The 27,438-nt window shown below is 55.6% G+C and overlaps 1 protein-coding gene across 1 annotated transcript in view; it reads left to right on the top strand.

The window, feature by feature from the left end:
- The window catches only part of ZAN (zonadhesin), a 36,569-nt gene extending 10,083 nt beyond the window's left edge, over positions 1–26,486 (top strand). Inside the window, exons 14-47 of the mRNA XM_040262146.1 lie at positions 63–297; positions 1,008–1,192; positions 3,525–3,666; positions 3,828–3,944; positions 4,431–4,555; positions 4,747–4,892; positions 5,699–5,842; positions 6,200–6,307; positions 6,411–6,580; positions 7,610–7,812; positions 9,073–9,214; positions 9,489–9,736; positions 9,959–10,139; positions 10,385–10,496; positions 10,853–10,947; positions 11,245–11,421; positions 12,928–13,136; positions 13,403–13,547; positions 13,838–14,082; positions 14,160–14,324; positions 14,526–14,650; positions 14,966–15,258; positions 18,383–18,594; positions 19,055–19,196; positions 19,517–19,764; positions 20,825–20,954; positions 21,160–21,334; positions 21,647–21,823; positions 22,065–22,204; positions 22,584–22,783; positions 22,891–23,029; positions 23,527–23,667; positions 24,743–24,848; positions 24,949–26,486. Of these exons, the coding sequence (XP_040118080.1) occupies positions 63–297; positions 1,008–1,192; positions 3,525–3,666; positions 3,828–3,944; positions 4,431–4,555; positions 4,747–4,892; positions 5,699–5,842; positions 6,200–6,307; positions 6,411–6,580; positions 7,610–7,812; positions 9,073–9,214; positions 9,489–9,736; positions 9,959–10,139; positions 10,385–10,496; positions 10,853–10,947; positions 11,245–11,421; positions 12,928–13,136; positions 13,403–13,547; positions 13,838–14,082; positions 14,160–14,324; positions 14,526–14,650; positions 14,966–15,258; positions 18,383–18,594; positions 19,055–19,196; positions 19,517–19,764; positions 20,825–20,954; positions 21,160–21,334; positions 21,647–21,823; positions 22,065–22,204; positions 22,584–22,783; positions 22,891–23,029; positions 23,527–23,667; positions 24,743–24,848; positions 24,949–25,036 (5,610 nt within the window). The 3' untranslated portion in view covers positions 25,037–26,486. The remainder of the gene's footprint in view (positions 1–62; positions 298–1,007; positions 1,193–3,524; positions 3,667–3,827; positions 3,945–4,430; positions 4,556–4,746; positions 4,893–5,698; positions 5,843–6,199; positions 6,308–6,410; positions 6,581–7,609; positions 7,813–9,072; positions 9,215–9,488; positions 9,737–9,958; positions 10,140–10,384; positions 10,497–10,852; positions 10,948–11,244; positions 11,422–12,927; positions 13,137–13,402; positions 13,548–13,837; positions 14,083–14,159; positions 14,325–14,525; positions 14,651–14,965; positions 15,259–18,382; positions 18,595–19,054; positions 19,197–19,516; positions 19,765–20,824; positions 20,955–21,159; positions 21,335–21,646; positions 21,824–22,064; positions 22,205–22,583; positions 22,784–22,890; positions 23,030–23,526; positions 23,668–24,742; positions 24,849–24,948) is intronic.
- Positions 26,487–27,438: the final 952 nt, after the last annotated feature.

The following is a 27,438-nucleotide window of genomic DNA, read 5'->3' as shown; positions in this document are numbered from 1 at the left end:
CCACTGTCCCCACTGAAAAGACCACCATTCCCACAGAGAAAACCACTGTCCCCACGGAAAAGTCTTCCATTCCCACTAAAAAGACCACCATTCCCACAGAAAAAACCACTGTCCCTACCAAAAAGACCACCATCCCCACAGAAAAGCCCACTGTCCCCACTGAAAGGCCCACAACTCCCATGACACCCCAGCCCAGCCCAGCTCTTGTACCCACTCAGCTGACAGTCTTCACAATGCCAAGTACCTCCATGACCCCTGTGACCCCGACCACCACTACAGCCCCGAGACCTACTCCCGGTATGTGGTGAAGCCTCGGACAAAGAGCTGGAAGTCAGAGACAGTGGTGAGGAGAGAGGGCTGGGGAAATGCATGCTGTAGAAAAGTGCAGTCTCCGAGGGAAGAGGAGCCAATCATGGTGACTCTAGAAAGAAAGATGAGGACAACCTTGAGAAGGATGGTGAGGGCGGGGTGGGGGATGGGTGGGGGGGGTGTTGTTGGGAACCAATCCCTAGACTTACTAGTGCTTCTTTTGCTGAGGTATAATTCACTGCCGTCAGAGTTCATCCTTTCAAAGTGTATGATTTGGTGGTTTAGTGTGTTCATAAAATTGTGCAACCACCCTCCCTTTTCCATTTCAGGACATTTTGCATCACCTTGAAAACAAAGCCCATATCCATCAGTGGGCGTTCCCTGTCCCCCAAACCCTCAGCCCCTGACCACCACAAACCTGCTTTCTGTCTCTATGGATTTGCCTGTTCTGGACAATTCATACACTGGGGATCATGTAATAGGTGGTCTTTTGTGACTGGCTTCATTTTCTCAGCATGTGTTGTTGTCAGGGTTGTGGTTTATCCAGGTTGTGGTTTGTGTCAGGACTTCCTTCCTTTGAATGGCTGAGTAACATGGGCCTACTTCCTTGAGAAGAATGGTGGCGGGGTCGGGGGTTGCCGGGTAGAGGGGAGCCAGGAGAAAAGCTGGAGGTTTAATGGAGGCTGGTTTCCCCTCAGCCACGTGCCCCCCGAATGCGCACTATGAACGCTGTGCCTGCCCAGTGTCCTGCCAGAGCCCCAAGCCCACCTGTGGTCTCCTTTGCAAGCCCGGCTGTGTCTGCAATTCAGGCTTTCTGTTCCATGACTCCCGCTGCATCAATGCCTCTTCCTGCAATTGCTTCTACAATGAAAATTACTACAAGGTGAGACCTGAGGCTGTCCAGTTCCTCAGAGGGGGACTGTGAGCCGAACCCCTAGGGTCTGGTGCCACCTGCTCCTCAGATGGCATAAATTTGGACCCACAGGACATTCTCAAGGGGTCAGCTCTTGGGCAGTGATGACCTGGTGCTGGAGTCTTTCGTTCATAGTTCCCCAGCCAGGAGTTGAACCCTCAACCCTTGCAGTGGAGGCGCAGAGTCTTAACCACTGGACCGCCGGGGAAGTCTCGTGGCGTGTGGTTTTTGGCGGTCACTCTGTTCACACAATAAATATTTGTTAAGCGGTCACTTTGGCCCAGCCTGACTCTAGGCTGTGCAGAAGATCCTGCCGTCCTGAGGCCCTGTCCTCGGTGCTCCTGGAAGCTTTGAAATTTTTGTATTTCTCCATCCTGTACAGGCAGCCATGATACACTAGACCCTAGACCAGCCAGGCATTGCAGGGCCCTTATCTCCATCCTGAGGAAAGTCAGGGGTCCCTGTGTATACAGAGAGCCCTGGACACTGAGTACATTCAGGCATTTTCAGGGCAGAATGAAGCATTCCAGAACCTTCTTCCAAAGGAACTTGCAGGGAATTCCCTGGTTGTCTAGTGGTTAGAACTCAGCACTTTCACGGACAGGGCCCTGGGTTCAATCCCTCATTGGGGAACTAAGATCTCAAAAGCTGAGAGATGTAGCCAAAACAAAGCAAACAAACAAGGAACTGGCAGATTCTGATAGGATCCGTCAAAGGAGAGGTGATACTAGTCTTGTCTCTCCTTACTGATTGCCCCCGGCTGCCCCCACAGTTTCTGGAGGCTGCTGGCCAGTGCTGTCCAGCAGGGACAAATTCAAGCCTCATATGGCACTTACGTGTCATGGTAGCCACCTTAACAAAAAGTATGGGCCTTCCCTCATGATCCAGTGGTTAAGACCTCACCTTCCAATGCAGGGGGATGCGGTGCAATCCCTGGTCAGGAAGCTAAGATCCCACAAGCCTTGGGGCCAAAAAAAAACCAAAGCAAAACATAAAAAAGGAATATTCAGTAACAAATTCAGTAAAGACTTTAAAAATGGTCCACATCAAAAAAAATCTTGAAAAAAAACAAAGGTACAAGGAAACAGGTTAAATTAACTCCAGTCATCTACCTATTTCAAAAGGTAATTAATAGTTATTAATGATATTGTTTATGACTTTTTTTTTCCAATGAAGTCTTCAAAATCCAATGTGTATTTCACACTTAGAGCCATGTCAGTCTGCACCAGCTACATTTGAAGAGCTCAGTGGCCAGACATGGGCTGTTGGCCATTATATTAAACCGAGCCGCCGAGAGTCAGGCTGATCTGAGTTGCAACCTGGCTCCGGCACTTGCTTGCTGAGTGACCCTGGGCGAGGTTCTCTCTTGATCTCTTCAAATCTGTTTCCATATCTATAAAAAGTGCACAATAAGATTTTTTACCTCATATGGTTGCTGTGAAGATGAAATTAGGTCCCGACACAGATCAGTTACTTAAATGTTAATTATTATTGTTAGCAATTTATGATAAATATAGTCAACCTATTAAATAAAAGTGCAGTCAGCTATTCATTGTTGAATAGTACATCTTCTCAGCTCTGGTGTTCTTCCCATGGAGCATCAGAGTTCCTGCTTGTCTCCTTGAGGGTGACTTCCTCCTCCAGCCCTCTTAACCTGTCTCCCAGGTGTCCCTTTGTCAGTGTTGGGATTAGCTTCAGCAGTAGCCGGGATAGAACCATCTGCTGATGTCAGAACCATCAGCGCCAGGCATTTCTTCCCTCTGCCCTGGGAAACACATATGGATTTATGTTCACTTATAAATTCAATAAACGTAGTTGGGTACCTTCAACCCTCTTGGCATTGGGGTCACCATGAATAGCACAGGTTCACATTCTGGGGGAGAAGGAAGTATTCATTAAATGAGAACTCTTTACCAGGCACTGTGGTATGTGTTGGGGCTGAGATAGCGAGTAAAGATAGACACAGTCCCTTGTAGGGGAGCTTATCAAATAATCACAAAAATTAATATAAAAGTGTGGTTGTGTTAAGTCCTGGGAAGGAGAAGTACCCACAGCTAGTCGGGGTGGTCTGGAAGGTCTTCCTGAGAAGATAGCAACCCTTGTGCTGAACTCTGCTGGTTGTATGGGAATGGTTTAGATGGGGGGAAGGGAGACAGGCTCCAACACAGCATATGCAAAGGGCCTGGGGCGAGCAGGAGTCTCTGCTAGGAAATGGGGAGAGGAGTCTGAACAAGGCGAGGTCTGCAGGAGGAGGGGCTGAGACCACGGGATGAAACAGTCTGCCCGGCCCCCTTGCTCTCAGACAGGGACAGAGTGGTTCAGCCCCAACTGCACAGAACGTTGCCGCTGCCAGCCCGGCAGTCAGATAGAGTGCCAGCCCTACAAGTGCGGGACACACACAGTGTGCCAACTGAAGCATGGCCAGTACAGATGCCACCCTTATGGTGAGACCCCTCATGCTCTCCCCCGCCTGTCCCTGTGGGTGTGACACCAGGGTCCCCATCCCTTCCTTGACCAGGGGAGCTGGGACCACTAGGTGGGTGAGGTGGCCGTGACGCCTGGCCTGGTAACCCAGCTTCACATGCCCCCCGTGTCCCCTCGGCAGGCACTGCCACCTGCTTCGTCTATGGAGACCCTCATTACTTCACCTTCGATGGGAGGTACTTTAACTTCAGGGGCAAGTGCACCTACCTTTTGGCCCAACCCTGTGGCAATTCGACAGGTAGGACCCTGGAGATGCCTCCCCTCCCCGTCCCCACGGCCTGGCCCTGGAGCCTGAGGTCGGGAGAGCTGGGCATGGGAGTGCATGGGCCGGCGGGGAAGGGCCAGAGCTGACGGCAGGGCAAGCTGGGAGAGGACCGACTGTAGGGTGAGGGGTGACACGTCCATCTGCAGAGCAGGACTTCCTCAGGACCAGACCGTGGGGAGAAGGCAGGTCAAGACTCCTCTCGGCATCAGTTGCTTCCTGGGCCTGCTTGGCCTGAGGGCCTGCCTGGCAGCAGACACCCCCGTCGGCTGGGGTGGGGATGGCTTCTCGGGGCACGCAGTCCCAAGCTGTTCTGGACAACGCCCCACTCCCGCTGGGGTCCTGCCTCCCCTCTGGCTTTATCCCCACAGGGTCGGGCACCCCTCTGTGGGCGCTCAGAAATATTTCTGGAATGAGCGAGCCCCCTGGCGTTCTCCCCTGACCCCTACTCTCCCGGCCTAGAGCCGTTCTTCAGGGTGACGGTGAAGAATGAGGAGCGAGGACTGGAGGGCGTGTCCTGCCTGAGCAAGGTCTCCGTGACTCTGTCGGAGACCACCATCACCCTGCTCAAGGGCAGACACACGCTGGTAAGGCCGTCCTCCACTTAGCCCTCCGGGGCTGCCGCTGGGGCCTCATCCGCCCAGCTCCCCCAGAGCGTTCCATGTGGAGCGGAAGAGGTCATGAGCATGGCGTGGGGTTGTGGGAGTCAGCTGGGGGGTCCTCCTTGATCCCTGGATCTGTCTCTCCTCTCCTCCCTCGGCCCTCCCCCACCTTCCAGGTTGGGGGTCAGCGAGTCACCCTCCCGGCCATACCTTCTGGAGGCGTCTTCTTGACTCCAAGCGGGCGGTTTGTGCAGCTGCAGACGGCGTTTGGTCTGCGGGTGAGATGGGATGGTGACCAGCAGCTGTATGTGCGTGTGCCCAGGTGAGGGGGCGACCCAGTGAGGCGGCTGCCACTCCTCCCACTCTGCCCCTCCCTCCCTCTCAGAGACTCTCCCATCCCCCTTCCCTTGCCATCCTGGGTGTTCATTCTCAGTCATGGGTAGGAAACACCTAGCTCCACCAGCAGGCCTCCCTTTGGTTGCGGAGGGGGAGGAAATGCTTTCAGGGCCGTGGGATAATAGCAGGATATATACACAAGGCTTTGGGAATGTTCTAGAAGGAGTTGCTAATGAGCCGTGGGAGCCTTCAAAACAGCGGTCTCTTGACTGCAGTCTTCACGGATGAGTAGATCCCCAGATGGCCAAACAAGGGAAAGACTTGACAGAAATAGTGGAGGCTTCCCTGGTGGTCCAGCTGTTAAGACTTTGCGCTTCCAACGTATGGGGCACAGGTTCGATCCCTGGTTGGGGGACTAAGATCCTGTATGCTGCATGGTACAGGCAAAAAATTTAAAAAAAATGTTTTTTAAGTATAAAAAAGAAATAGTGAACAGTAATTCCAAGGGGAAAAGTGGAATGTCTTAGGGCCAGCAAGAAGTTTGCCATGACTGGAAGATGGGGTGTAAGCCGAAGAATGAGAGGACTGGAGACGTGAGGATAGCTTAAGGGCAAGAGCTGGAGGTCGTGGTGTGCCTGGTGCCTGGTGTGGAGCCCTGGTTCCCTGCCTGCACCTCTTGGTCCACAGCCTGCCTCTGCCCATGGCCTCCTGCGACCCCTGCCCCTCTGGGGTCCCTCAGATGATGGAGACCCTTACTCTCAGCGAACACCCTTCCTTCTCCGGCCCCCGCAGCACCTACTCCAGCAAACTCTGCGGATTCTGTGGCAACTATGACGGCGACAGTAGCAACGACAACCAGAAGCCGGATGGCAAACCAGCACGAGATGAGAAGGAGCTGGGTAACAGCTGGCAGACCTCGGAAGATGAGGACCAGGCGTGAGGACCTCCCTGCCCCCCACTCCGCCCTCCTGCTCCTTTGCCCCTTCGAGGAACCAAGAACCCTGGCCGGCATCACTCCTGGTCTGCGCTCTCTGTATACCCCCACGTCTGGCTTTCTCCTGGATCTGGTTCCCCGCGAAGTTCACTGCCACGACGCTTACCCCACCCTCCCCACCTGTGGTCCCCAGGCGATTCTGAGCAGCCCCGCCTCCTGCTGGCGGGCCCCGTTTTCCCACCTCTTGGCGTTCAGATGTTGTCCACTAGGGGGCGTCGAGAGCGGGGAGACTGCCCGGCCGGGAGGGGATTGGAGGCGAGCCTCGGTCCTTAGGGCTTGTGGGGGTGAGTCTCTTCCAGGTGCCAGGAGAGCCAGGCATCTCTCCCATCTTGCGATACTGACTTGAAGAACACAATGTCGAGGCCGGAGTACTGCGGGCGGCTCGTGGTCGCTTACGGAGCCTTTCAGTACGAAGTGGGGAGGAACAGGAGGGCCCGTGCCCGGGCCCATCAAAATGGGAGGAAGGAGGCTCTGCCCTCTCATCCCTTCTTACCTGGCCTCTCTCCCTAGGGCCTGTCTGCCTCACCTCAATGTCCCTTCCTTCTTCGACAACTGCCTGCTTGACATGTGCAACTTCCAGGGGCTGCAGCAGATACTGTGTACCCACATGTCAGCCTTGACTGAGACCTGCCAGGAAGCCGGATACGCAGTGAAGCCCTGGAGGGGACCCCAGTTCTGCCGTGAGTCGTGCGAAGATGCCGGGCCCCTTTCTTCACACTCACACGTCAGAGGGCTGGTGGCTTCTGAGAGTGGTGGCACAGGCTGGGAGGTGTGGGGGCGGCACCTGGTGGAACCCCTTCATCCCTACACAAGGACCAGGAAATCCGCAGAGTCGGAAACCTCTCCTGAGAAAATCACACGGTCAGCTGCACACTCAGGAAGGCTTCCCGGGGTTTCCTCCCAGCTGTGGATTTTCCAGGCAGTATTTTCACTCTAGGGCTTCCCTGCTGGCTCAGACAGTAAAGAGTCTGCCTGCAGTGCAGGAGACCCGGATTTGATCCCTGGGTCTGGAAGATCCCCTGGAGAAGGGAATGGCAACCCACTCCAGTACTCTTGCCTGGAGATTCCCATGGACGGATGAGCCTGGTGGGCTACAGTCCATGGGGTCACAAGGAGTCAGACATGACTTAGTGACTCAACAACAACAGCATTTCCACCCTGGGTTCAGCTTGGTTTTGTTACGTCTGATCTGGGCCCTGAGTACACGCTGACCTTTTTTATTTCTGTTAAAGTCTTAATTAAAGTTCTTTGGGAAAAGATTTTTTAAAGAGAAAAAGAAAGCCTTTCCAATGACCGAGGGTATGGGTGTGAGAGCAATGCACATGTGTGTGAATGCACACCAGGTGGAGCAATATACACGTAAAATGCAGGCTGCTGGGTGGGAGGGTGCCCCACAGCTCCCAGTCCGGGCCCAGCTCTCTGGGGGGCCTGCTTGAGCGCCTCGGTGGGGCCACATGGGTTCTGACTGGCTCCCCTGGGGCAGAGCTCCTGAGGCTCCTGGTGGGTCTGCTTCCTGCCTCTTGGCACCTCCCTGCAGGGCCCCCTCCAGGCCCAGGGGGTGGAGGCTGAGTTCCTTGGTGGTTTCTCCCAGTTCCTCTCTTCTGGAGATCGGGCTGAAGCCTCTGGCCATGGGCCTTCCAAGCTCCAGGCTCGAACTACTTCTTTCCTCTTCTCCCGACCCTGCCTCACCTGTGCCCCCCCTCCACCAGCGCTGGCCTGCCCACCCAACAGCAGATACACCCTGTGTGCCAAGCTGTGCCCTGACACCTGCCATTCCACGTTCTCGGGCATGGCCTGCCAGAACCGCTGCGTGGAGGGCTGCGAGTGCAACCAGGGCTTCGTCCTCAGCGGGCTCCAGTGCGTCCCCCAGTCCGAGTGTGGCTGCCTCGACCCCACGGCTGGCTACTTCAAGGTGAGCCGCCGGGGCTGGGCCGCTCTGTGCTGCAGCCAGAAGGCACTTGTGCGGGTTCTGAAGTCTCTGACCAGCTCGTGGGCAGGAGACTGGGGGTGGGAGGAGGGGTAGGAGGAGGGCTTAGGTCTAATTCCCCTTTTTCCTTCTTCAATTCCAGTACTTTTCACCAGAGTCAGCCCAGGCCCCAGCAAAACCTGGGACCCCCGGTTCTCTCCCCTCCTGTCTCCCCTGCCTGTCACTTCCCTGAGTCACTTCTCTTGTTTCTCATCCCCTGAAGGCCCAGGCATGTCTGCGTCTCACCCGCATTCTCTCGCCTACGGAGGGTCCATTTCTCAGTTGCTACCTGGACCCCATCTGAACCATCTTCTTAGAGGCACTGCTTGGAGCTAGCCCTGATCTGTGAAACTTCTCTCTTCCTTCTTTGCAAGGCCTGAGGATGAGGTCCATCCAAGCCCTCCACCGCCTGATGTCCATGGGGCTCTCCCCTACTCAGAGCCGCGTTCCAGGCTGGCCCCCAGAACACTCCTTATCCACATTTTACTCTTTCAATTTCACCTTCTTTGCAGCCCCTTTCCCCCTGCTTGGCCTCCCAGGCACCACCTGAGTTAGCCACCTTCTCCTTTGAGGTCCTGTTGAAATGCTGCCTCCTCCTTGAAGCACCCTGAGAAGCACCCCTAAACTTTTGCAGCAAGTGCCAATGGCAGGAAACACCCTGGGTGCCCTGATGGTCACCTCTGGGTACATAACGGGCTGGGGCACGGGATCTGTTTGTTTACGTGTTGACTGTCCCCTCTGGACTGTGAGTTCTGTTAGAGCAGGGGCATCGTCCATCTGGCTCATTACTGAATTCCTGACACCTGGCACGAGGCGGATGATAACTATCTGTTGAAACAGTGGACAGACAAATAACGGAGTGACTCAATGAGCGAATGGAGCTGAGCCTGGAGCTTTGGGATGACACGAACGCCTTCCCAAGGAGCAGGCAGTGATCTGAATAGCAGCGCTAAGATGACTTTCTATTTTAAGAAGCATGTGTTTGTCTATTCATGGTGGCATACTGACTCTAGCTGTGGTGCCCATACTCCAGTGTGTGCAGACTTTGTAGTTGCTACACACAGGCTTAGTTGCTTTGCCACATGTGGGATCTCTGTTCCCCAAACTGGGATCGAACCTGCATCTCTCTCCTGCATTGCAAGGCAGATTCTTAACCACTGGACCATCGGGAAGTCCCGACCAGCAGACAACTTCTTTTCCTTTCAGGTAGGGGAGCGGTGGTTCAAGCCAGGCTGCAGACAGCTCTGCATCTGTGAGGGCACAAACAGAACTCGCTGTGTGCCATGGCAGTGCCAGGCCCAGGAGCTGTGCGGTCAGCAGGATGGCACCTATGGCTGCCACCCTCAAGGTGAGCCTGGGGGCTGCCCAAGCGACCTTGAGTGGAGGCATGGTCCTGTCCTAAAGCAGAGAGCTGGGGTATAACCAGGGGCTGGGAGGTGATTGTCTGGAGTCAAAACGACCTCTTTAAGAACCCAGACAGTGAGGCTGGAGCAGTCCCTGACCTTGACCTCTCCACGCCTCACGGACCACCCTGATGAGCCGTGGGTACCATCACCACGTGGACTCGCCAGGATGGCAGATCAAGGTGAGTGCATTCCTGAACGCCGTCTCCTGGTGCCCAGGGTCGGCCACCTGCACTGTCTGGGGGGACCCCCACTACCTGACATTCGATGGAGCCCTGCACCACTTCATGGGCACCTGCACCTACATCCTGACCCGGCCTTGCTCGTTGAAGTCCCTGGAGAATTACTTCTTTGTGAGCACCACCAACGAGTTCCGCGGTGGAAACTTGGAGGCCTCCTATGTCAAAGCCGTCCAGGTGCAGGCCTTCGGCATCAGAGTCTGGATGCTCAAAGGCCGCAAGGTCATGGTGCGTGCCTGCGCCTGCCTCCCCGGCCCCATCGCCAGCCCATGCGTCATCTCTTTTCCCTTCCCCCTTGCCTGCAGTTACACCTGTCCGACAGACACCGAAACCCCAGTTTCTGAGACATACCCGCCGTCCCCCCCCGCCCCCCGCCTGCTCCCTGGTCTCCGCCCCATTGTTATCCTGTCCCCGGAGCCTTTCCCTACCTCGTCCTCCCTACCTCTGCAGCTGGACGGTCGCCAGGTGGCTCTGCCCCTGTGGTTTGCGCACGGCCGGATGACCGTGAGGTCCAGTGGCTCCTTTATCCTCCTCTACACGGACTTCGGGCTTCAAGTTCGCTATGACGGGTACCACCTGGTGGAAGTGACCGCTCCTTCCTCCTACGCCGGCCGACTCTGTGGGATGTGTGGTGAGTTTCCTGGGCACGTGCAGGCAAAGTGGGGGCCACGGGCAACCTGAGCCTCTCAGGGATCTTGCTCATCCACACGTGAACAGGCGCTTGACGATCTGTTACTCGGTTGAGGGTGTTGTGTGTGAGGGTAGGCGTGAAGGGAAGCTGAAGATGAAGGAAGAGAAAAGCCTTCTCTTGGAGAGAGGGTGGCTTCTTGGTCTTGGGACCGAGCCTGCGGCCTCACTGACTGCTCGGTCCCCCAGGGAACTACAACAACAACAGCCTGGACGACAATCTGCAGCCTGATAAAAGGCCTGCTGCCAACTCCGTGCGCCTGGGGGCCTCCTGGAAACTAAATGAGTTATCGGAATCTGGGTGAGCCGGGAACGGCGAGAGCGGGGAGCTGGACTGGGGCGGGGAGCTGCCTGCTTGGCAGGCAGCCTGGCGGTGTCCCCAATCTCTCCTGGAGTTGATGGAAGGTTGTTCCAACCTCCCACACCCCTGCCTGCTGATTTCTCCCAAGCTTCTTGACCTGTCTCTGGGGAAGTCCACCCTGAGATCGCACCTTTCTCCTTCCTGCTGCATCTGCTGACCTTACTACTCAAGGCCCTCACTCTGTTCTCCTCTCCCACCCTGGTTCCCCTCCCCGCTTCCCTCTCCATGTCTGCTTTGGCTTTTGGGAAGTGTTCTCTGATCCTAAATTCCTGTCCCTTCCCCTCCTCCTCTGTTAGCTGCTTTGCTGCAGACGCCAGGCCCCCCAGGTGCCTGGAAAAGAATGCAACTGACCCCTGGAGTAAGAACTGTGATATCTTGGTGAATCCCCAGGGTAAGCCACGCAGGGGCCCCTGTTTGCTGCCCCCCACCCCCGGGACAGGAGACAGAGGAGGGGGGCTGATCACTGAGGGAGGGAGGTGAGACAGGAAATAGAGACAGCGGAGTGAATGCGGAGGCAGTGGTCCCCTGGGGGCGCTGATGGATCTGTGGGGGTTTTTTGCATCTCAGGCAGTAGGTTCTTAAAAATCACGGGTTTGAATGGAAGTGGATGGAGACTTTGCCCCAGAGCAGCCTCGTGGTTCTGCTTCCTCCCGAGGCTCACTCTCACCTACCTCGTTTCATCCACCAGGACCCTTCTCCACGTGCCACAGGGTGGTGGCCCCACAGGCCAGCTTCACCAGCTGTGTGTATGGCCAGTGTGGGACCAAGGGCGACGCATTCACCCTGTGCCGCTCCCTGCAGGCCTACGCGTCCTTGTGCGCCCGTGCAGGCCAGGTCCTCAGCTGGCGGAGCAGCACCTTCTGCCGTGAGTGACCTAGCGGAGTCCCCTGAGCCCCGCCCTCTCTCCCTCTCCCTCAGTTCTGCTCTTCTGCTCTCGCCTTCGCAGCCCGGGCACCCAGCCCCCATGTGGGATGCCCTCTGTCCCCCACTCTCCAGTCTCTTGGAGCCCAGCCCCCATCTTCCCCTCGACTCCCTCGGCTGGGAGACCCCATCTGACTTTCACCTCACTAGTGGTATTAGTGGTAAAGAACGTGCCTGTCAATGCAGGAGACATTAAGAGATGCAGGTCGGGACCTAAGAGACCTGGGTCAGAAGACCCCCTGGAGAAGGGCATGGCCACCCACCCCAGTACTCTTGCCTGGAGAATCCCCACGGACAGAGCAGCCTGGCAGGCTGCAGTCCATAGTGTCACAAAGAGTCAGACCTGAAGCGACTTACCAGCACCAAAAAGTTCTGACCTCATTTGGCTACTGTCTCCTTCCCATCTTCCCCAGGTCACCCGTGTGATGACCTTTCTTCCTCTTTCCCAGGAACTCTTTTTTCTTTTTTAAATTGTAGTAAAATATACAGAAATTACCATTGAAACAAATTTTTACGTGTCCAGTTCAGCAACATTCAGTGCATTCACCTTGTCATGCAACCATTATCACCATTGTTTCCAGAACTTTTTCTTCTTCCCAAATTGAAACTGTCCCCATTAAACACAGGCCCCCATCCCTCTCCCCCCAGCCCCTGGCAAGCACCATCTACTCTCTTATCTCTATGCATTCGAGGACTCTAGAGACCACATCTAAGTGAAATCACACAGTATTCATCTTTTTGTGACTAGCTTATCTTAGTATAATGTCCCCAGGTTTCACCCATGTTGCAGCAGGCTCCAGAATTTCCTTCTTTGTAAGGCCGAATCGTAGTCCATTGTATGGATGGACCCCTTTTTGTTAATCCATTCATCTGACACTTCCAGGAGCACTCTTTAAAAATGTTTTTGTCCTGTGTCGTTTGTAGGATCTTTGTTCCCCCGCCAGGGGTTAAACCTGTGCCTTCAGCAGTGAAAGCGAGGAGTCTTAACCACTGAACTGCCAGGGAATTCTCTCTTAGGAATTCTTTTTTTTAAATCCATTAACAATTTTTTTAAATTAATATATTTAATTTGGCTGCGCTGGGTCTTTGTGGCTGCGCGGGTTCTTCTCTAGTTTCGGGGCTCGGGCTTCTCCTTGCGGTGGCTTCTCTTGTTGCAAAGCACGGGCTCTAGGGCATGTGGGCTCAGTAGTTGCGGTGGGTGGGCTCAGTAGTTGTGGCTCCCAGGCTCTGGAGCACAGGCTCAGGAGTTGTGGCTCACCGGCTTAATTGCTCCGCGGCATGTGGAGTCTTCCTGGATCGTCCTGGATCAGGGATCGAACCCGTGTCTCCTGCATGGGCAGGCGGATTCTTAGCCACTGGACCACCAGAGAAGCCCTTAGGAGCTCTTCAGGCCCCAAGGTCAAGAGAGCTGGAAATGACTCTTCCTTCCTACACGCCAATCTCTTCTTAGCTCTGAAGTGTCCGTCAGGCAGCAGATACAGCCCCTGCGCCGACCCCTGCCCGGCCACCTGTCTCACCCTGAGCACCCCGTCGTACTGCCCGTCTTCGCTGCCCTGTGCCGAGGGGTGCGAGTGTCAGAGAGGCCACATCCTGAGCGGGACCACCTGTGTGCCCCTCAGCGAGTGTGGCTGCACCAGCCCCGGGGGCGCCTACCACTCGGTGAGCAGCCAGACTGCAAGGGGGCCTCCATGAGTTGTGGGGCCAGAGGGCTCAGAGCCTGCAAAGAGATGTGGGGGAGGGGCAGTGCTGGGGGCTGAGAAGCAAAATTCAGAAGCCTGGAGCTTGAGAAAGGCTGGTGATGGAGGCGGGAGGCCGAACAATGCTGACCTCTTGGGGGCCCTGGGGTGCGGTGGTGCGGGGGAGGCCTACCGTCCCTCTCCAGCTTCCAAGTTTCTATCGGCTCTGCTGATGTCCACGCCCCACAGGTTGGGGAGAGATGGTACACGGACAAGACGTGTTCCCGGCTCTGTACCTGCTCCATCCACAACAACGTCTCCTGCTTCCAAACCGCCTGCAAGCCTGGCCAGATGTGCTGGCCCCGCGATGGGCTGATGCGGTGCCGGGGGGCAGGTAGGAGGCCCACCGAACGTGGAGGAGGACCTTCAGCCACCAAAACCGCCCCTCCGTCCAGGAGGGCTCCTGGGGGTTCACTCACGGCTCCCATGGCAGTCGTGAACTCGGGATATTAAAAGTCTCTCCCGGGCCGAGCGGCACCTGCTCCACCTCCTCGGGTCTTGACTCTTCTTTATCCCCTTCCCTTCTGAGGCTCCCTCTCCTCCACATCCTTTCCTTGAAGGTGGGGAGAAGGCCTGTTCTTGCTGGAGGCTGGACCACTCCTCAGCCGCCTTTCTGTCCTCCAGGGATGGGAGTGTGCCAGATCCAAGACAGGTCCCAGTACATAAGCTTCGATGGCAGTTACCATGCCGTCCAGGGCGCTTGCACTTACATCTTGGCTAAAACGTGCCACTCCACCATGGACCTGCCTTTCTTCAAGATCAGTGGCAAGAATGGGCAGCGGCAAGACCAAGCCCACACTTCCTACCTCCACAAGGTCTACGTACACGTCTTTAATACCCTGGTCACCCTGAAGAAGGACCGCGTGCTGGTGAGCGGGGCCGTGGTGCGGGGAGGACGTGGGCTCTGGTCCTTCCTGCTGCTCACGGGTCCTGCCTTCCTCTCTAGATCAATGGCACATGGGTCCCTCTGCCTGCGACCTCCCAGATCCGGGGGGTCAGCGTCATTTCCAGGGACGGCTACATGGTGCTCACCATCAGCATTGGGGTGGAAGTCAAGTTTGATGGCAATGGTTTCCTCAAGATCGAAATCCCAAAAGCCTATTATGGAAAGGTGAGGAAAACACCTGGGTCACTTCGTAGGGGCGTCAGCCTGCAGGGAGCGGGGTGCCCGACTGAAGAGTCACTCCCCAGAATGGGAAAAAGCTGCAGAGAGCGGATGCCTTTCTCTTCGGAGTGGAAAGGGGATGCCAACCACAAATGCCCCCTGCCATCCCCGATGCAGAAGATCCTTCTTTTCTCTCTGCCCACCCAGACCTGCGGCATGTGCGGGAACTTCAACGGTGAGGAAGAGGACGAACTGCTGATGCCTAATGACGAGCTAGCCACGGATGACATCATGTATGTGGACAGTTGGCAAGATAAGGAGATTGACCCAAGGTAATTGTCCGCAAAGACTCTCTACCTTTGTTGGCATAGGAACGCGAGTTGGGATTCTAGACCGTATGGCCCACCCGGGATGGAAAGACTGGAGTGGTCCTCTATGCGTATCGCTTGACAGGGGGTGGCATCTGGGTCTTCCTGTCTTGGCTTCAAAATGTTGGAGGCGACAGGGGCCACGTGGAAGGCTGGTCAGAGCCCAGGCCAGCTTCCAGGTGAAGACAGGAGGGGTCTAGAGGGTGGTTCGGGAGCGCCAAGTCGTTTTCATAGATGAGGCTGTGGCTGTCCCTGTGATGACCCCCTTTCCCTTCCCAGTTGCCGAGATGATGACAAGACCGAAGAAGAATCGGAGAAGGAGCCAGAAACGACCTGCCAGCCAGCTGACCTGGAGAGAGCCCAGGAGCAATGCCAGGCTGCCTTTCAGACTCCGGGCTGGGAAAGGTGTGCCAGCCGCGTGATCCTCAGTCCCTTCTTGGTCAGGTGCACCGATAGCCTCTGTGAGTTTGGAGGCCTGAGCAGCACCCTCTGCCAGTCTCTGCAAGCCTTCGCGACTGCCTGCCAAGCCCGGGGCATCAGGCCTCCCATCTGGAGAAACAGCAGCTTCTGCCGTGAGTGTCCCCTCTGGCCACCCCCAGACTGCTCCCAAACCTTCTTTTCATCTGTGTGTCTCTCTCTCTTTTTAAAAATATGAGTTTGGTACTTCTTTAAGAAAATTATTTTTATTTTTGTGTATTTGGTTGTACCAGGTCTTAGTTTCGGCCTGCTGGATCTTTAGCTGCAGCATGTGGGATCCGGGCTTCCCTGGTGGCTCAGATGGTAAAGAATCCGCCTGCAGTGCAGGAGACCTGGGTTCGATTCTTGGGTTGAGAAGATCCCCTGGAGGAGGGCATGGCAACCCACTCCAGTATTCTTGCCTGGAGAATCCCCATGGACAAAGGAGCCTGGTGGGCTACAGCCCATGGTATCACAAAGAGTCGGGCACGACTGAGCGACTAAGCACACACGTGGGATCTAGTTCCCTAATCAGGGATCAAGCCCCAGCTCCCCTGCATTGGTAGAGTGGAGTCTTAGCCACTGGACCACCAGGGGAGCCCCCATCTGTGGAGCCCTGAAAGCTCCTCCATTCTTCTTTTTGGTGTTTTCTGACCTATTTCTGGCCTCATTTTCTCTAATGTGGACCATTTACAGTAAGCTCTTAGCCGGTGCCCCCTGTCGCAAGATGGCACAGGCTGCTTCTCAGCACTGTCATTCCAAAGGAGATGTGATCACGTTACACCTGTGAGCCATTGTGCCTGCAAGTCCGAGCTCCTCTCTGAGATGTTTGAGATCCTGTGAGCTGTCCACCCCCAACTCCCCCTGCTACTTGTGACCGGCATCACCTGCAACAAACCATCCTATTCCCCACGTGGGCCTCGCTTTCCCACACCCCTCCCTGCCTTTATACACACCCTTCCCTGCACCCCAAAAGTTCTTTATTCTCCTCTCCTGGCAGATTCCAAGGCATTCTTCTCTAACTCTTTCCTTTAAAAATTTTTTTTAAATTATTATTCACGTACTATATTCTTCTGCCCTTTAAAAGTATACAATTTGGGGATTTCCTTAGTGATTCAGGGGTTAAGATTCCACTGCAGGGAGTGTGGGTTCGATCTCTGCTCAGGGAACTAAGAGCCGGCATGCCACACAATTCTCAAAAAAAAAAGTATACAACTCATGGATTTTCAGTATCTTCACAAGGTTATACAACCAGCACTGCTATGTAATTTCAGAACTTTTAAAATTTTAAAACAGTAAAGTGTTTTTCATTTGTGCTGCATTCCTATGGTTCAAAATTTTTAAAAGTATTAGAAGATTCCCAGTGAAAAGTCTCTTTTCATCCTGACTCTGGGCCCCAGGCCCTAGCCTGCTCTTATCCGCATCTGAGTATTTTTCCAAAAGTCTTTTCTATCTACACATACAAACAAATGCAAATTTATTTCCCATATTTTCTTACAAACAACAGACAGGACACAGTCGTTTGTACTTTATTGTTTTTCACTTGGCTGCCCTTCCTCGTCAGACATGTAAAAAGCATCCTTACTCTCTTTTGCAGACATGTCATAATTCATTTGTCATCGTTTATTTAACTAGTTTCTATTGATGGACTTCCTAGTTGTTTCCAGTCTTTATTGCAAACAGCGCTGCGATGCATAACCTTACGCAGATGCAGTTTTCTATGTGTGTGTCTCATCTGTAGGATAAATTCGTAGCAGTGGAATTGTTGGATCGAGGATTGTGTGAATTTATGCTTTTGAGAGAGCTTGCCAAATGGCCTTCCATAGAGGTTGAGGCATTTACATTCCCACCAGCAACACTGCCCATTTCCCCACAGCCTCGCCAACACACAGTATTATCATGCTTTTGGATTTTTGCCAATCTGATAAGTGAAAGATAAAAAGAGTCTTAATTTGTATTTTTCCTATTATGAGTGAGGTTGTGCATTCTTTCATACATTCAGGAGCCGTTTGGATTTCCCTTCCTGTGATTTCTTCCTACCTATTCACCATTTTTCCACTGGTTTGTTGCCCTTTATTGAAATATTTTATAGATGTCCTTTGTCTGCTACAGAGAGTAGCCAGCCCTTCATTAGTGCTATGAGTCAAAAAATTTTTTCCATGTCTTTTTTTTTGATCTTTGACTTTTTATTTTTTTACCATGCAGAAATATATATGTATATGTATTTACGAGGTCAGATTTAACAGTCTTTGTTTTATGGTTTCTGCATTTTGAGCCCCAGTTACAAACGCCTTCCCTACTCTGAAGTTAAAAAATTTGCCTACATTTTGCCCTAGCATTTGTATGGTTTCTTTTTTTGTATATTTAAATATTTTGATCTGTGGGGATGTATCCTGGTGTGTAGGGTGAGAACTCAATCAACTTCATGTTTATTTTTTCCCAGTATTATTAAATGACCAGTCTCTTTTTCCACTGACTCAGATGTCACATTTTATATTAAATTCCCATGTGTATTTGAGTTCCTCTTTGGGCTTTTTCTCCTCTTCCACTGCTCCATTTAGCTTCATTTACTAGCAACACAGTGTTGTGATCATTGAGAGTTTAAGTAGTGTTTAGATTTCTGGCAGGGACATTTAGGTTTTTTTTGTTTGTTTGTTTTGGTTTAGAGTTTTCCCAGCTTTTTTGGTTTGGTTATATCCTCATCTCCACTTTAATGTCATCTTTCCCTATTTAAACAAAAAAAACCACCAAAATCCTGTTGGTATATTTTATTGCTATCACATTAAATGTACAAATTATCTTAGGGAGGGAATTCCTGGGCAGTCCAGTGGTTAGGACTACAGGGTGCACAGGTTCAATCCCCAGTTGGGGAACTAAGACCCCAAATGTGGCCCCACGTGACCTAATAACGGTAATAAAATTAATTTAGGGAGAACTGACATCTTCATGTTGTGGACTCTTGCTATCTGTGAATGTTTTCATTTGTTTGCGACTACTTCTGCTCAAAGGGTTTTACTTAGCTCCCCCAGCAGAGTGAGTCCCTCCCTGCCCTGGGCTCCTGTCATGCCGGTACACAGGCCAGTCACGTGCTTGCTGCCCAGATGCACCGAGGTCGTGCTGCACCTGCTGCCCAACCACAGGCTCCCATGCCAAGACGGGAGGACCATTCTTGTTCTATTCTGTCCTCAGGCCCACCACGGAGCCCACGCTCAGTCCGCGTTTCTCTCCCTCCTCTTCCAGCTCTGGACTGCCCCCCCCACTACGTCTACACCAACTGCTTTCCCCACTGCCCCCCTACCTGCGACAACCCGGAAGGCCGGTGCAAAGGCTCCAGGGGTCCCTCCAACTGCGAGGAGGGCTGCGTCTGTGAGCCCGGCTACGTGCTCAAGGAGCGGCGGTGTGTGCCCAGGAGTCAGTGTGGCTGCCGGGGCGCCCGGGGCAGATACCTCCCCGTGAGTGGGGAATGGGAAGTAGGGGTCGGGGGGGCCACCCACACACCTTCAGGATACCGCCTTCCCCTGGCCTGTGCTGCTGCGGCTGGCGCTGGATGTGAAGGCTGGTGGCCGGGCTGGGTGGCCTCCTGCCAGGACTGGGGTGGAGGGTGTGTGGTTTGGATGTGAGGACTGAGGCATGGTAGAGTAGCCTTGGTTTGAAGATCTTGGTGGCGCCCCTCATGAGCCACAGGGCTTCTGTGGCCCCAGTGTCCTCATCTGGAAGGTGGGTTCAGTGGTGCCTCCTGAGACAGCGCAGTGCCTCTAGGGGGCGCCACAGGGACAAAGGCTGCCACGGCCCTGGGACTGCCTCTGGCCCGCGCCAAGTGAGCTGTCAGACTGTGGGCTTAGACTGAAGTCGTCGCGGGAAGAGGGCTGGCCCTTCCCTCCTCACTCCTCGTTCTTCCCGTGGCGTCTGCAGGAGGGTAACGCCTGGTTCTCCAGCAGTTGCTCCCAGAGGTGTACCTGCCGGGCGGGAGCCATTCAGTGCCGGGCCTTTGCCTGCCCCGCCAGCTCCCGGTGCGAGACCGACGAGGACGGCAAAGAAATCTGCAAACCCTACAGTAAGGGGGCCCTCGGGAGGTGCAGTCGGGGGGCGCCCAGGCTGGGGGCTCTGGGGAGAGGGAGCTGCTGACATAGACAGAGGTGGGCTCTCACCTCTTACCAGCTCCCTGATCGCCTGCAGATTCTCTCTGGGATCTACCTTCAGGGCAAAAAGAGTGAACCAGGCAAAGGAGATCCTCTCAAGCTGGGAGAGGGAGAGGGTGAGGGTGGAAATATCAAGTTCAGGGAACAGGAGGCACCAGGGGCAGGCGGGTGAGGGGCCCTGGGGCCGTTCTACTGGGTAGGGCCATTCCTCCTCAGTGCTGGCTCTTCTTGGCAGGGTCGGAGCGATGCACGGTTTATGGGGACCCCACTTACCACACATTTGATGGCCTCGGCTACCGTTTCCAGGGCCGAATGACCTACTATCTGGTCAAGACCGTGGATGTGCTCCCCAATGGCGTGGAGCCCTTCATCGTGGAGGGACGCAACAAGATGTATGCGTCTCACAACCCCATTTTCCTGCACGAAATCATCGTGATGGTCTACGGCTACACGGTCCAGCTCCAGCATGAACTGGAGCTTGTTGTAAGAGCTGGGCCAGGCAGGGTGGGTCGGGGGAGGCAGGTCGGTCCATGAGACGCCGCCAGGAGCAGGTGGAGCCAGGGCTGCCCGTTCCCTGGGAGGTTCCTGGCAGAGGCTGCCTAGCTGTAGAAATCAGAATCAGTGTTGCACTACCTCCTGGGAGCCCAAGGTGGGCAGCAGGACTTCAGGTAAGGTCGGGGAGAGGTGGGGCAGTGGGAAGAAGGGAAGATCTGACAGGCAGTCTGAAGAAGCACCAGGGATGCCCACCTGCCAGTTGTTTATTTTTTTTTTTTAAAGAAAGGGGCTGCAACAGGAGCAGACCTCAGAGATGCTCTTGGCATTTGGGATAGTAAAGCTTCCTGGAGTACCCTGTTGCAGAGAATGATGGAACCACAAGGTCCCGAGATGTGCAGAGAAGCGGAGGCCAACGCAGCAGAGAGTCACCTTTTTAAATATAATTGTATTCGTTCGTTTAGTTTCGGCCGCAGTGGGTCCTCACTGCTGCACACGGGCTTTCTCTGGTTGCGTGAGCGGGGCGACTCTTCGTCGCGGTGCTCAGGTGCCTCGTTGCAGTGGCTGCTCTTGGTGCAGAGCACAGCCTCCAGGTGCTCGGGCTTCAGGAGCTGCCACTCATGAACATGGTAGTCGCGGCTCCTGGGCTCTAGAGCTCAGGCTCAGCAGCTGTGGCGCACGGGCTCAGTTGCTCCGCGGTATGTGAGATCTTCCCAGACCAGGAATTGAACCCGCGTGCCGCTTGTGGTAAAGAACCTGCCTGCCCGTGCAGGTGGACATAAGAGACATGGGTCCGATCCCTGGGTTGGGAAGATCCCCTGGAGAAGAGCATGGCAACCCACTCCAGTATTCTCAGCCTGGAGAATCCCATGGACAGAGGAGCCTGGTGGGCTGCAGTCCATAGGGTTGCACAGAGTCAGACACAACGGAAGTGACTTAGCATGCACGCACTCCTGCACTGGCCGGTGGATTCTTTACCACTGAGCCGCCAGGGGAGCCTGAGAGTCACCTTGATTCAGGCTTCCCTGTGGTTCGCATCTGCCTCCTCCAGGTCAATGGTCAGAAGGTGACCGCCCCCTATGAGCCCGTCGACCAGCTGCGGGTCTCCCTACGAAGCGATCGCCTGTTCGTGATCACAGACTTTGAGCTGGTGGTCAGCTTCAACGGAAAGAACAGCGCAGGTGCCTGAGCGTGGGAACCAGAGGGCCGAAGGGAGCGTTCCTGGGAAGGGGGAGGGAAAACCGCCTCACGGAAAACCATGGGCTCCATGAGAGGGCCCCCTGCCTGCAAGCAAGGCCTCAAGCTCCGGGAGATGACCCAGGAGGGGTAGGGAGGGATGAGGTGTGGTGCGGGGGGGTCTCACTCCTGGGCCCCCTCCTCCCGCAGTGATCTCCCTGCCCGTCACTTACCGGAAGCTTGTGCTCGGCCTGTGTGGCAACTGCGACCAGAACAAGAGGAATGACTTTATGCTGCCCAACGGGGCTGTCACCCAGAACCTCCTTGCTTTTGGCAATAGTTGGGAGGTAAAAATGACCGAGGGAAGCTTCCCCCGCATCTCAAGGTGAGAGGGCTGGGGTTCAAAGCAGGGAGGCCCTGACCCGGGGTGGGGGGCAGCCGGCCAGGGTGGGCATGAGCACCAACCTAAAATCTGTTCACACAAGCTCACCCGCACTTGCTCAGCAGAGAAGGAGCCCTGAGGCCGAGGGCTCAGACAGGCCTGATTCTTCTCATCCCATCACATCTTTCCTCTCCCGCCGACTGCGGGGCACCGGCCCTGTGGATCCCAGCCTGTGCCTGGGCCCTCCCCTCCCCGCTTCCTTTGATCGAAGCAGCCCTGGTGGGCCTCACCTGGATCTTCACTGTCTCTGCCCAGGGCTGTACAGGAGGAGGAAATGAAAGAGGAAGCAGCACTAGGCTTTCTTGGTGTGTCGGGATGCCGCCCAGAGGAGCTGCAGCTCATCAACCGCACCCAGGCGTGTGGGGTGCTGGTGGACCCCGAGGGCCCCTTTGCTGTCTGTCACCAGACTGTGGCCCCCGAGCCCTTCCTGGAGTGAGTCGGGGACCCGAGACCCTTTATCCAGCTCCTGTGGCCTGTTCTCTGACTGACTATCTGTTGGGCACAATTCTGTGCATAGTACCTTGTCACACACACGCACACACACGCACACACATCCCCATGACATGCCAGCCCACTCTCTGATGGGGCTTCCAGGGCCTCTTCTGCAGGGCTGGGTCTCCTGGCCTCCCTCCCCGTCTCTGACAGCCCCCCACCTGTCCCTGCTGTCCTCTAGGCACTGTGTGTCTGACCTGTGTGCTGCCCGCGACCCCAAGGAGCAGGAGGAGCTGCGTTGCCAGGTCCTCAGCGGGTATGCCAGCATCTGCCAGGAGGCAGGCGCCACCCCGGTCAGCTGGCGGGACCACACCCACTGTGGTGAGGCCCTGACCTTCCCCAGCAGCTGGCCCCTGACCCCTTTGGCTCTTTCCACCCCCTGTTCTGCTCTGAGCCCCCACAGCTGCCCCCACCTTGGCTTTCCATCTTGGTTCCCCCAGCCCTAGACTCTCCCCCTTGTCAATGTCCTCCCGACTGAACCCCTTCCCTGCCGTTGCCCCCATCACCCCTTCCCACTCTGTTCTGCCAAGGCCCACCTTTGATCCTCCTCATGAGTTAGTGTCACAGACAAAAAGACTCACGAAGCTGGTCCTCCCTGCCTCTAGCAAACTCTGTGCTCTGTTGGGTGACCTTCTTCTCCATACCTGGGGGGGGCCAACCCCTGCTCAGCCACCTTCTGACTATGACTGTGTCCCCTCAGCCTTGTCATGTCCAGCCAATACTGTCTACCAGAGCTGTATGACCCCCTGCCCGGCCTCCTGTGCCACGCTGGCAGCCCCCCGGGGCTGCAAGGGCCCCTGTGTGGAGGGCTGTGCCAGCCTCCCGGGCTACATCTACAGCGGAGCCCAGAGCCTCCCCCTGGCCCACTGTGGCTGCACCAACAATGGCATCTACTACCAGGTCCGGGCTGTTAGTGGGAGGCCCCGGGGGAGCGCAGGCGCGAAAGGACAGCCCAACCCTGGAGGTCACGCAGGCGCCCCTGCTTCCTGGGCCTTCTCCCTCTCCAGCAGGGTGACAGCTTCGTGAACGACGACTGCTCCCAGCGCTGCACCTGCGCGCGCACGGGGCTCCTGCTATGTGAGCCCCTCGGCTGCAGCCCTGGGGAGGTCTGCACCCTGGGGAACCTCACTCGTGGCTGCTTCCGAGGTGAGCCGGGACAGGCCCTCGGCTTCCAGCTGCCCTCATCCCCTGCCGGGGCGGGGGAAGGGGGAAGCCCCTGGACCTGGAACAAACCAGACCTCCCAGTCCTGGGAAGGGCCCATCTCATCAAGATCAGGACTCTCCTGCCATTTCATCTCTCTCTCTCTCTCTCTCTCTCGGGAGGGACAAGGCAAAGGCCCTGTCTTCCTCGAGCCTCTGCTCTCTGCTCTGCATTAGTGTCTCAAGATCTCCTTTAGTCCTTACTCAGCACTTGGGGTGAGCATAGCATTCCCACGTTATAGGGTAAAGAAAATGGAGTTCAGAAGAGGTTAAGCAGTTTCCCCAGATCTTGGGGGTATAGAACCAGGACTGGAAGCCTGGCCAGCGGACCCCAGCGAATCTCTCTGGGAGAATTTCTTCCCTGGCGTCCCAGCCCCCAGGCCCCTCTCCCTGGCTCTGAGTGTCCGCCCAGAACTCCCTCCTACCTGCTTCCATCCTTGCAGACAGCCCGTGCCTACAGAACCCCTGTCAGAATGATGGGCGGTGCCGGGAGCAGGGAACCCACTTCACCTGTGAGTGCGAACCTGGTTATGGGGGAGACCGTTGCATGGAGCCGCGGGATGTACCTCCCCCTGAAAAGCCAGGCAAGAACTGCACCCCAGACCTGTACCTCACAAGCTCCTCACCTTCCCCACCAACAATGGCCACAGAATAAGTCCGTGTATATAATATTAACCTACAGTATCTGTTATAGATGTATGCGTGTGTGTGTGTGTGTGTTAGTTGCTCAGTTGTGTCCGACTCTTTGTGACCCCATGGATTATAGCTCACCAGACTCCTCTGTCCATGGGATTCTCCAGGCAAGAATACTGGAGTGGGTTGCCATTCCCTTCTCCAGGGGATCTTCCCAACTCAGGGATTGAACCTGGGTCTCCCTCATTGCAGGCAGATTCTTTACCGTCTGAGCCACCAAGGAAGCCCATAGATGTATAGTAGATAGTATATTATCAATGTCTTATATTACTATATGAGATGGAATAATATAATATTTGGATATGATCCCCAAAGATTAGCAGGATCAGTATCCTGAAAGAATCTCAGAGTCCCTATGCCCTCCCCAGCACTTTGGAATCTTCTCTCTGACCCTGAGCTCCCCACTTCTGTGATCTGTATGCCTTACCCTGCTGTTGTTCCCTTTCCTGTGTCCCTCTTAGCCTCCCTGGTACCTTTTATTAGTTTTCTCCATCCCAAACTATAATTCCCACGTGCCTCTGCACCAGCAATTCTCCGACTGTATCCTTGTGCCTAAGATCAGGGTGGGGCAAGGTTGTCTCTGGGACTCAGCCCTAGAGACTTGGATTTGGTAGCTCTCGGTGGGGCCCCAAGATGCCTGCATTTTTTCACAAGCTTCTAGGTGACTGATGGGAGTGATACCAGGGCTACTCTTGGAAAAGCACTGACCCAGCTGATACCCTGGACTCTGGGGGACCAGCTGGGTGAACATCCTCCTGAAGGGTTTGTGGGAGTTGTGTGTCCGCTGGGAGCAGGAGGGCAGCACCAAGGTCTTGAAAGCCCAGGAGTGGTGGCTTCCTGGAGGGAGAGCCAGGACCCAGAGACGTGCAGGGAATGCAGTCCATCCAGGGTGGCAGCTGAGGACTGGAAGGGCGTATCCCCCTCACCTCTTATCCCACACCCCTATTTCTGTTCCCCGCACCCCAGAAGCACCCAACTTTGCCTCCATCCTGTTGCCATTGCTGGTGCCCATGGTGGTCATAGTCCTGGCGGCGGTGACCAGAGGATGCATTTCCAGGAGGAAAGGGAGGAGGTGAGTTTCTGGAAAGGGGCAGAGGAGAGCCGGCTGGGGGGAGCAGACACGGGGAGTGGGCGCTGACCTTCATCACTGGTGTGTTCGCCACGCCCTCTAGGGAGAAAACGTGGAGCCAGACCAGAGGCAAGCCGCCGGGTGCAGGTGAGCCCCAGCCCCATGGCCCACAGCTTTGGCGCCCGGCCTGAGGCTGCCTCTTATCCATGTTTTCTCTCTTTTTCCTCAGATTTTAGTCCAGAGCAAGCCCTCAGAGTCGCTCAGTTCTGACTTGTCCATGGAAGAAAGAGATAAAATTATTTATTTTTGAGATGTGACTTTCCACATGATTCTGGTAGAGGAAGGGTCTGTGAGGTGGACCTTGGTGGGGAGAGACAGAAGGGAGACGCGGGCCTGGGGACCTAAGGCTGGATGCTCCAGAAAGTGTCCACAGGGAGGGGAACCGAGGTCTGAGGAGGTAAGGGGCTGTCTGTCCCTCAGACAAAGTCCCGTGAGGGGCTTCGGGGATGCAGGAGAAAAGAGGGCACCCCAGGAATCCTAGTTCTTGTAGGTCTTGGCCTCTGAGCTTCCCACTTGGGTAAGTGAAAGGTGATCCTGAGGTTTTCTGTTTCCAATGATGAGACTGAAGCTCTGGGCAGAGGCTCAGGATGGGAAATGTGGCTTTTTCCAAAGGGTGAACTGGCCTGTGACCCAAAGGGCCTTGGGGTTGCTATGGTAACTGAGGGTGGGGGCTGGGGCCCGGCTTGGGAGGAGCTTGGAGCTCCATCCTACTAGGAGTGACCGGCTCACCTCAGCCAAGGGCCAAAGTGCAGACATGCCCGCCCTGAGCCCCACGCCTTGTGCCTCCCACCAGGCAGGTCCTGGGGGAGGGGGCTGGGACGTCCTGCGCGGGCTCTAAGAAAAAAAAGGAAGGCTGCCCACTGGGCTCAGATGTGAAATACCAAGGAGGGGGGACGCCAAAGCAGGCGGGACCCTGGGTTCTAGAAAGGAATCCTTACTCTGTCCTCCAAATGAGCCCAGGGGCCACCTTTATGTGGCTGACCCAAGGAAGCGAGACCCAAGTTGGTTGAGGAAAGGGCTCCAAGAAGGAAGGGGTGCCCCCGGCCAGGTCACTCTGCCTCTTAGCTGGAGGGAGCAGCTTGCACTCTGGAGCTGGGCTGGCTGTGTTTAACCTGAGCATCACAGGACTCCCAGCTGGATGCCTGGCACCACCCCTTGTCCCCCGCACTGACCTCCCTTTTCCTGCTCTTTGACCCTTTGACTCTCTGTTTTTCATCTGTGTCCGGCTCCCCTGACCTCTGACCCACCTAAGGTCTCCTTATCTAGCCTGGATGTCTGGTTGGCAGGGGTAGGAGGTGGCCTGGACCAGCATCCTCCCTAAGTCCTGGGCAGGACAGAGTCCCGCCCATCCTGTTAGAGGTACAAACAGGAGCCATGTCATCAAGGAAGGCGACAGAGGATTCCAGAGCATTAGATTCCCAAAGGTAGTAGTAGAGGCAGGAAACTGGGGACAGGACCACTCCTGGAGGCCTCCTGGGCTGGGAGGGGCAGAAGCTGGGATTTGGGGTCCTGTACCAACCCCGGCGAAGCTTCCCTGGTGGTTCAGACGGTAAAGAATATGCCCGAAATGTGGGAGACCAAGGTTCAGTCCCTGAGTTGTGAAGATGCCCTGGAGAAGGGCATGGCAACCCACTCTAGTATTCTTCCCTGGAAAATCCCATGGACAGAGGCATCTGGTGGGCTACAGTCCATGGGGTAGCAAAGAGTTGGACATGACTGAACAACTCACACACCAACCCGAGCGCAACAGGGGGCAACTGACATGCAAAAATGGCAAGGCTGCACCAGCTTGACAAAGTGGGCTGGGTCCAGGCCTGTCCCTGCAGGTGTCCCCTGGGGCAGGCAGGCTGGGAAACTGAAGATGGTGAGAAAGACATCAGGGAATTGACCCCAGCTTCATCTTCCTGCTCAGGAGGGAGAAGTTGGGGGAAGATACTCAGGTGGTTTCCCCTCCGTTCCCAAGAGGCTGGGAGAACCTGCCTGGGCAGCACCTTGAAGGGGGAATTGTCCTCCAGACCCAGCCCAGCTTATGTGTCTGTGTGTGTACATACACGTGGGGGGTCCGTGTAGTCAACATCAGCCCCTGCTCCTCCCCCACAACCAAATGTAGACACTCCCCCCACTGCCTCTAAACCAACCCCAGCTGTCAACATCTGGCCCACATCTGTCTCCCTCATCTGGCGGGGCCTCCACCCCAACAGATCCCTCTCCCCACATCAGGGGGCTGAAGGACCAGGGTCCCGAGCTCTAGGCCTCCCCTGTCTCATAGAGCCCCTCAGCCAGGGATTGGAAACCAGGGCGGGTGGGGGGAAGGAGGGCAGCCCCACCCCGGAGGTGCCCCAGGCTCTTGGCAGAGCCATCTGGAGCCGTTAGAAGCAGCTGCCAATGACTCATCTCCAGTGCCCCCACCCCACCACCTCAAACACACCCTGGGGCTGGGAACCAAGCACCCAGCCCCCACCCCCGCCACAGCCCTATCTCCAGACCTCCGGCCCCTCAGTCAGCCTGGCTTAAAGGCCCCTCCATACCAGAG

The sequence above is a fragment of the Oryx dammah genome, unplaced genomic scaffold, assembly GCF_014754425.2.
Source record: "Oryx dammah isolate SB20612 unplaced genomic scaffold, SCBI_Odam_1.1 HiC_scaffold_2, whole genome shotgun sequence".
NCBI classification, from domain to species: domain Eukaryota; kingdom Metazoa; phylum Chordata; class Mammalia; order Artiodactyla; family Bovidae; genus Oryx; species Oryx dammah.
Note: the sequence above shows the minus strand (reverse complement) of the source record. Positions and strands in the feature narration are given on the sequence as shown.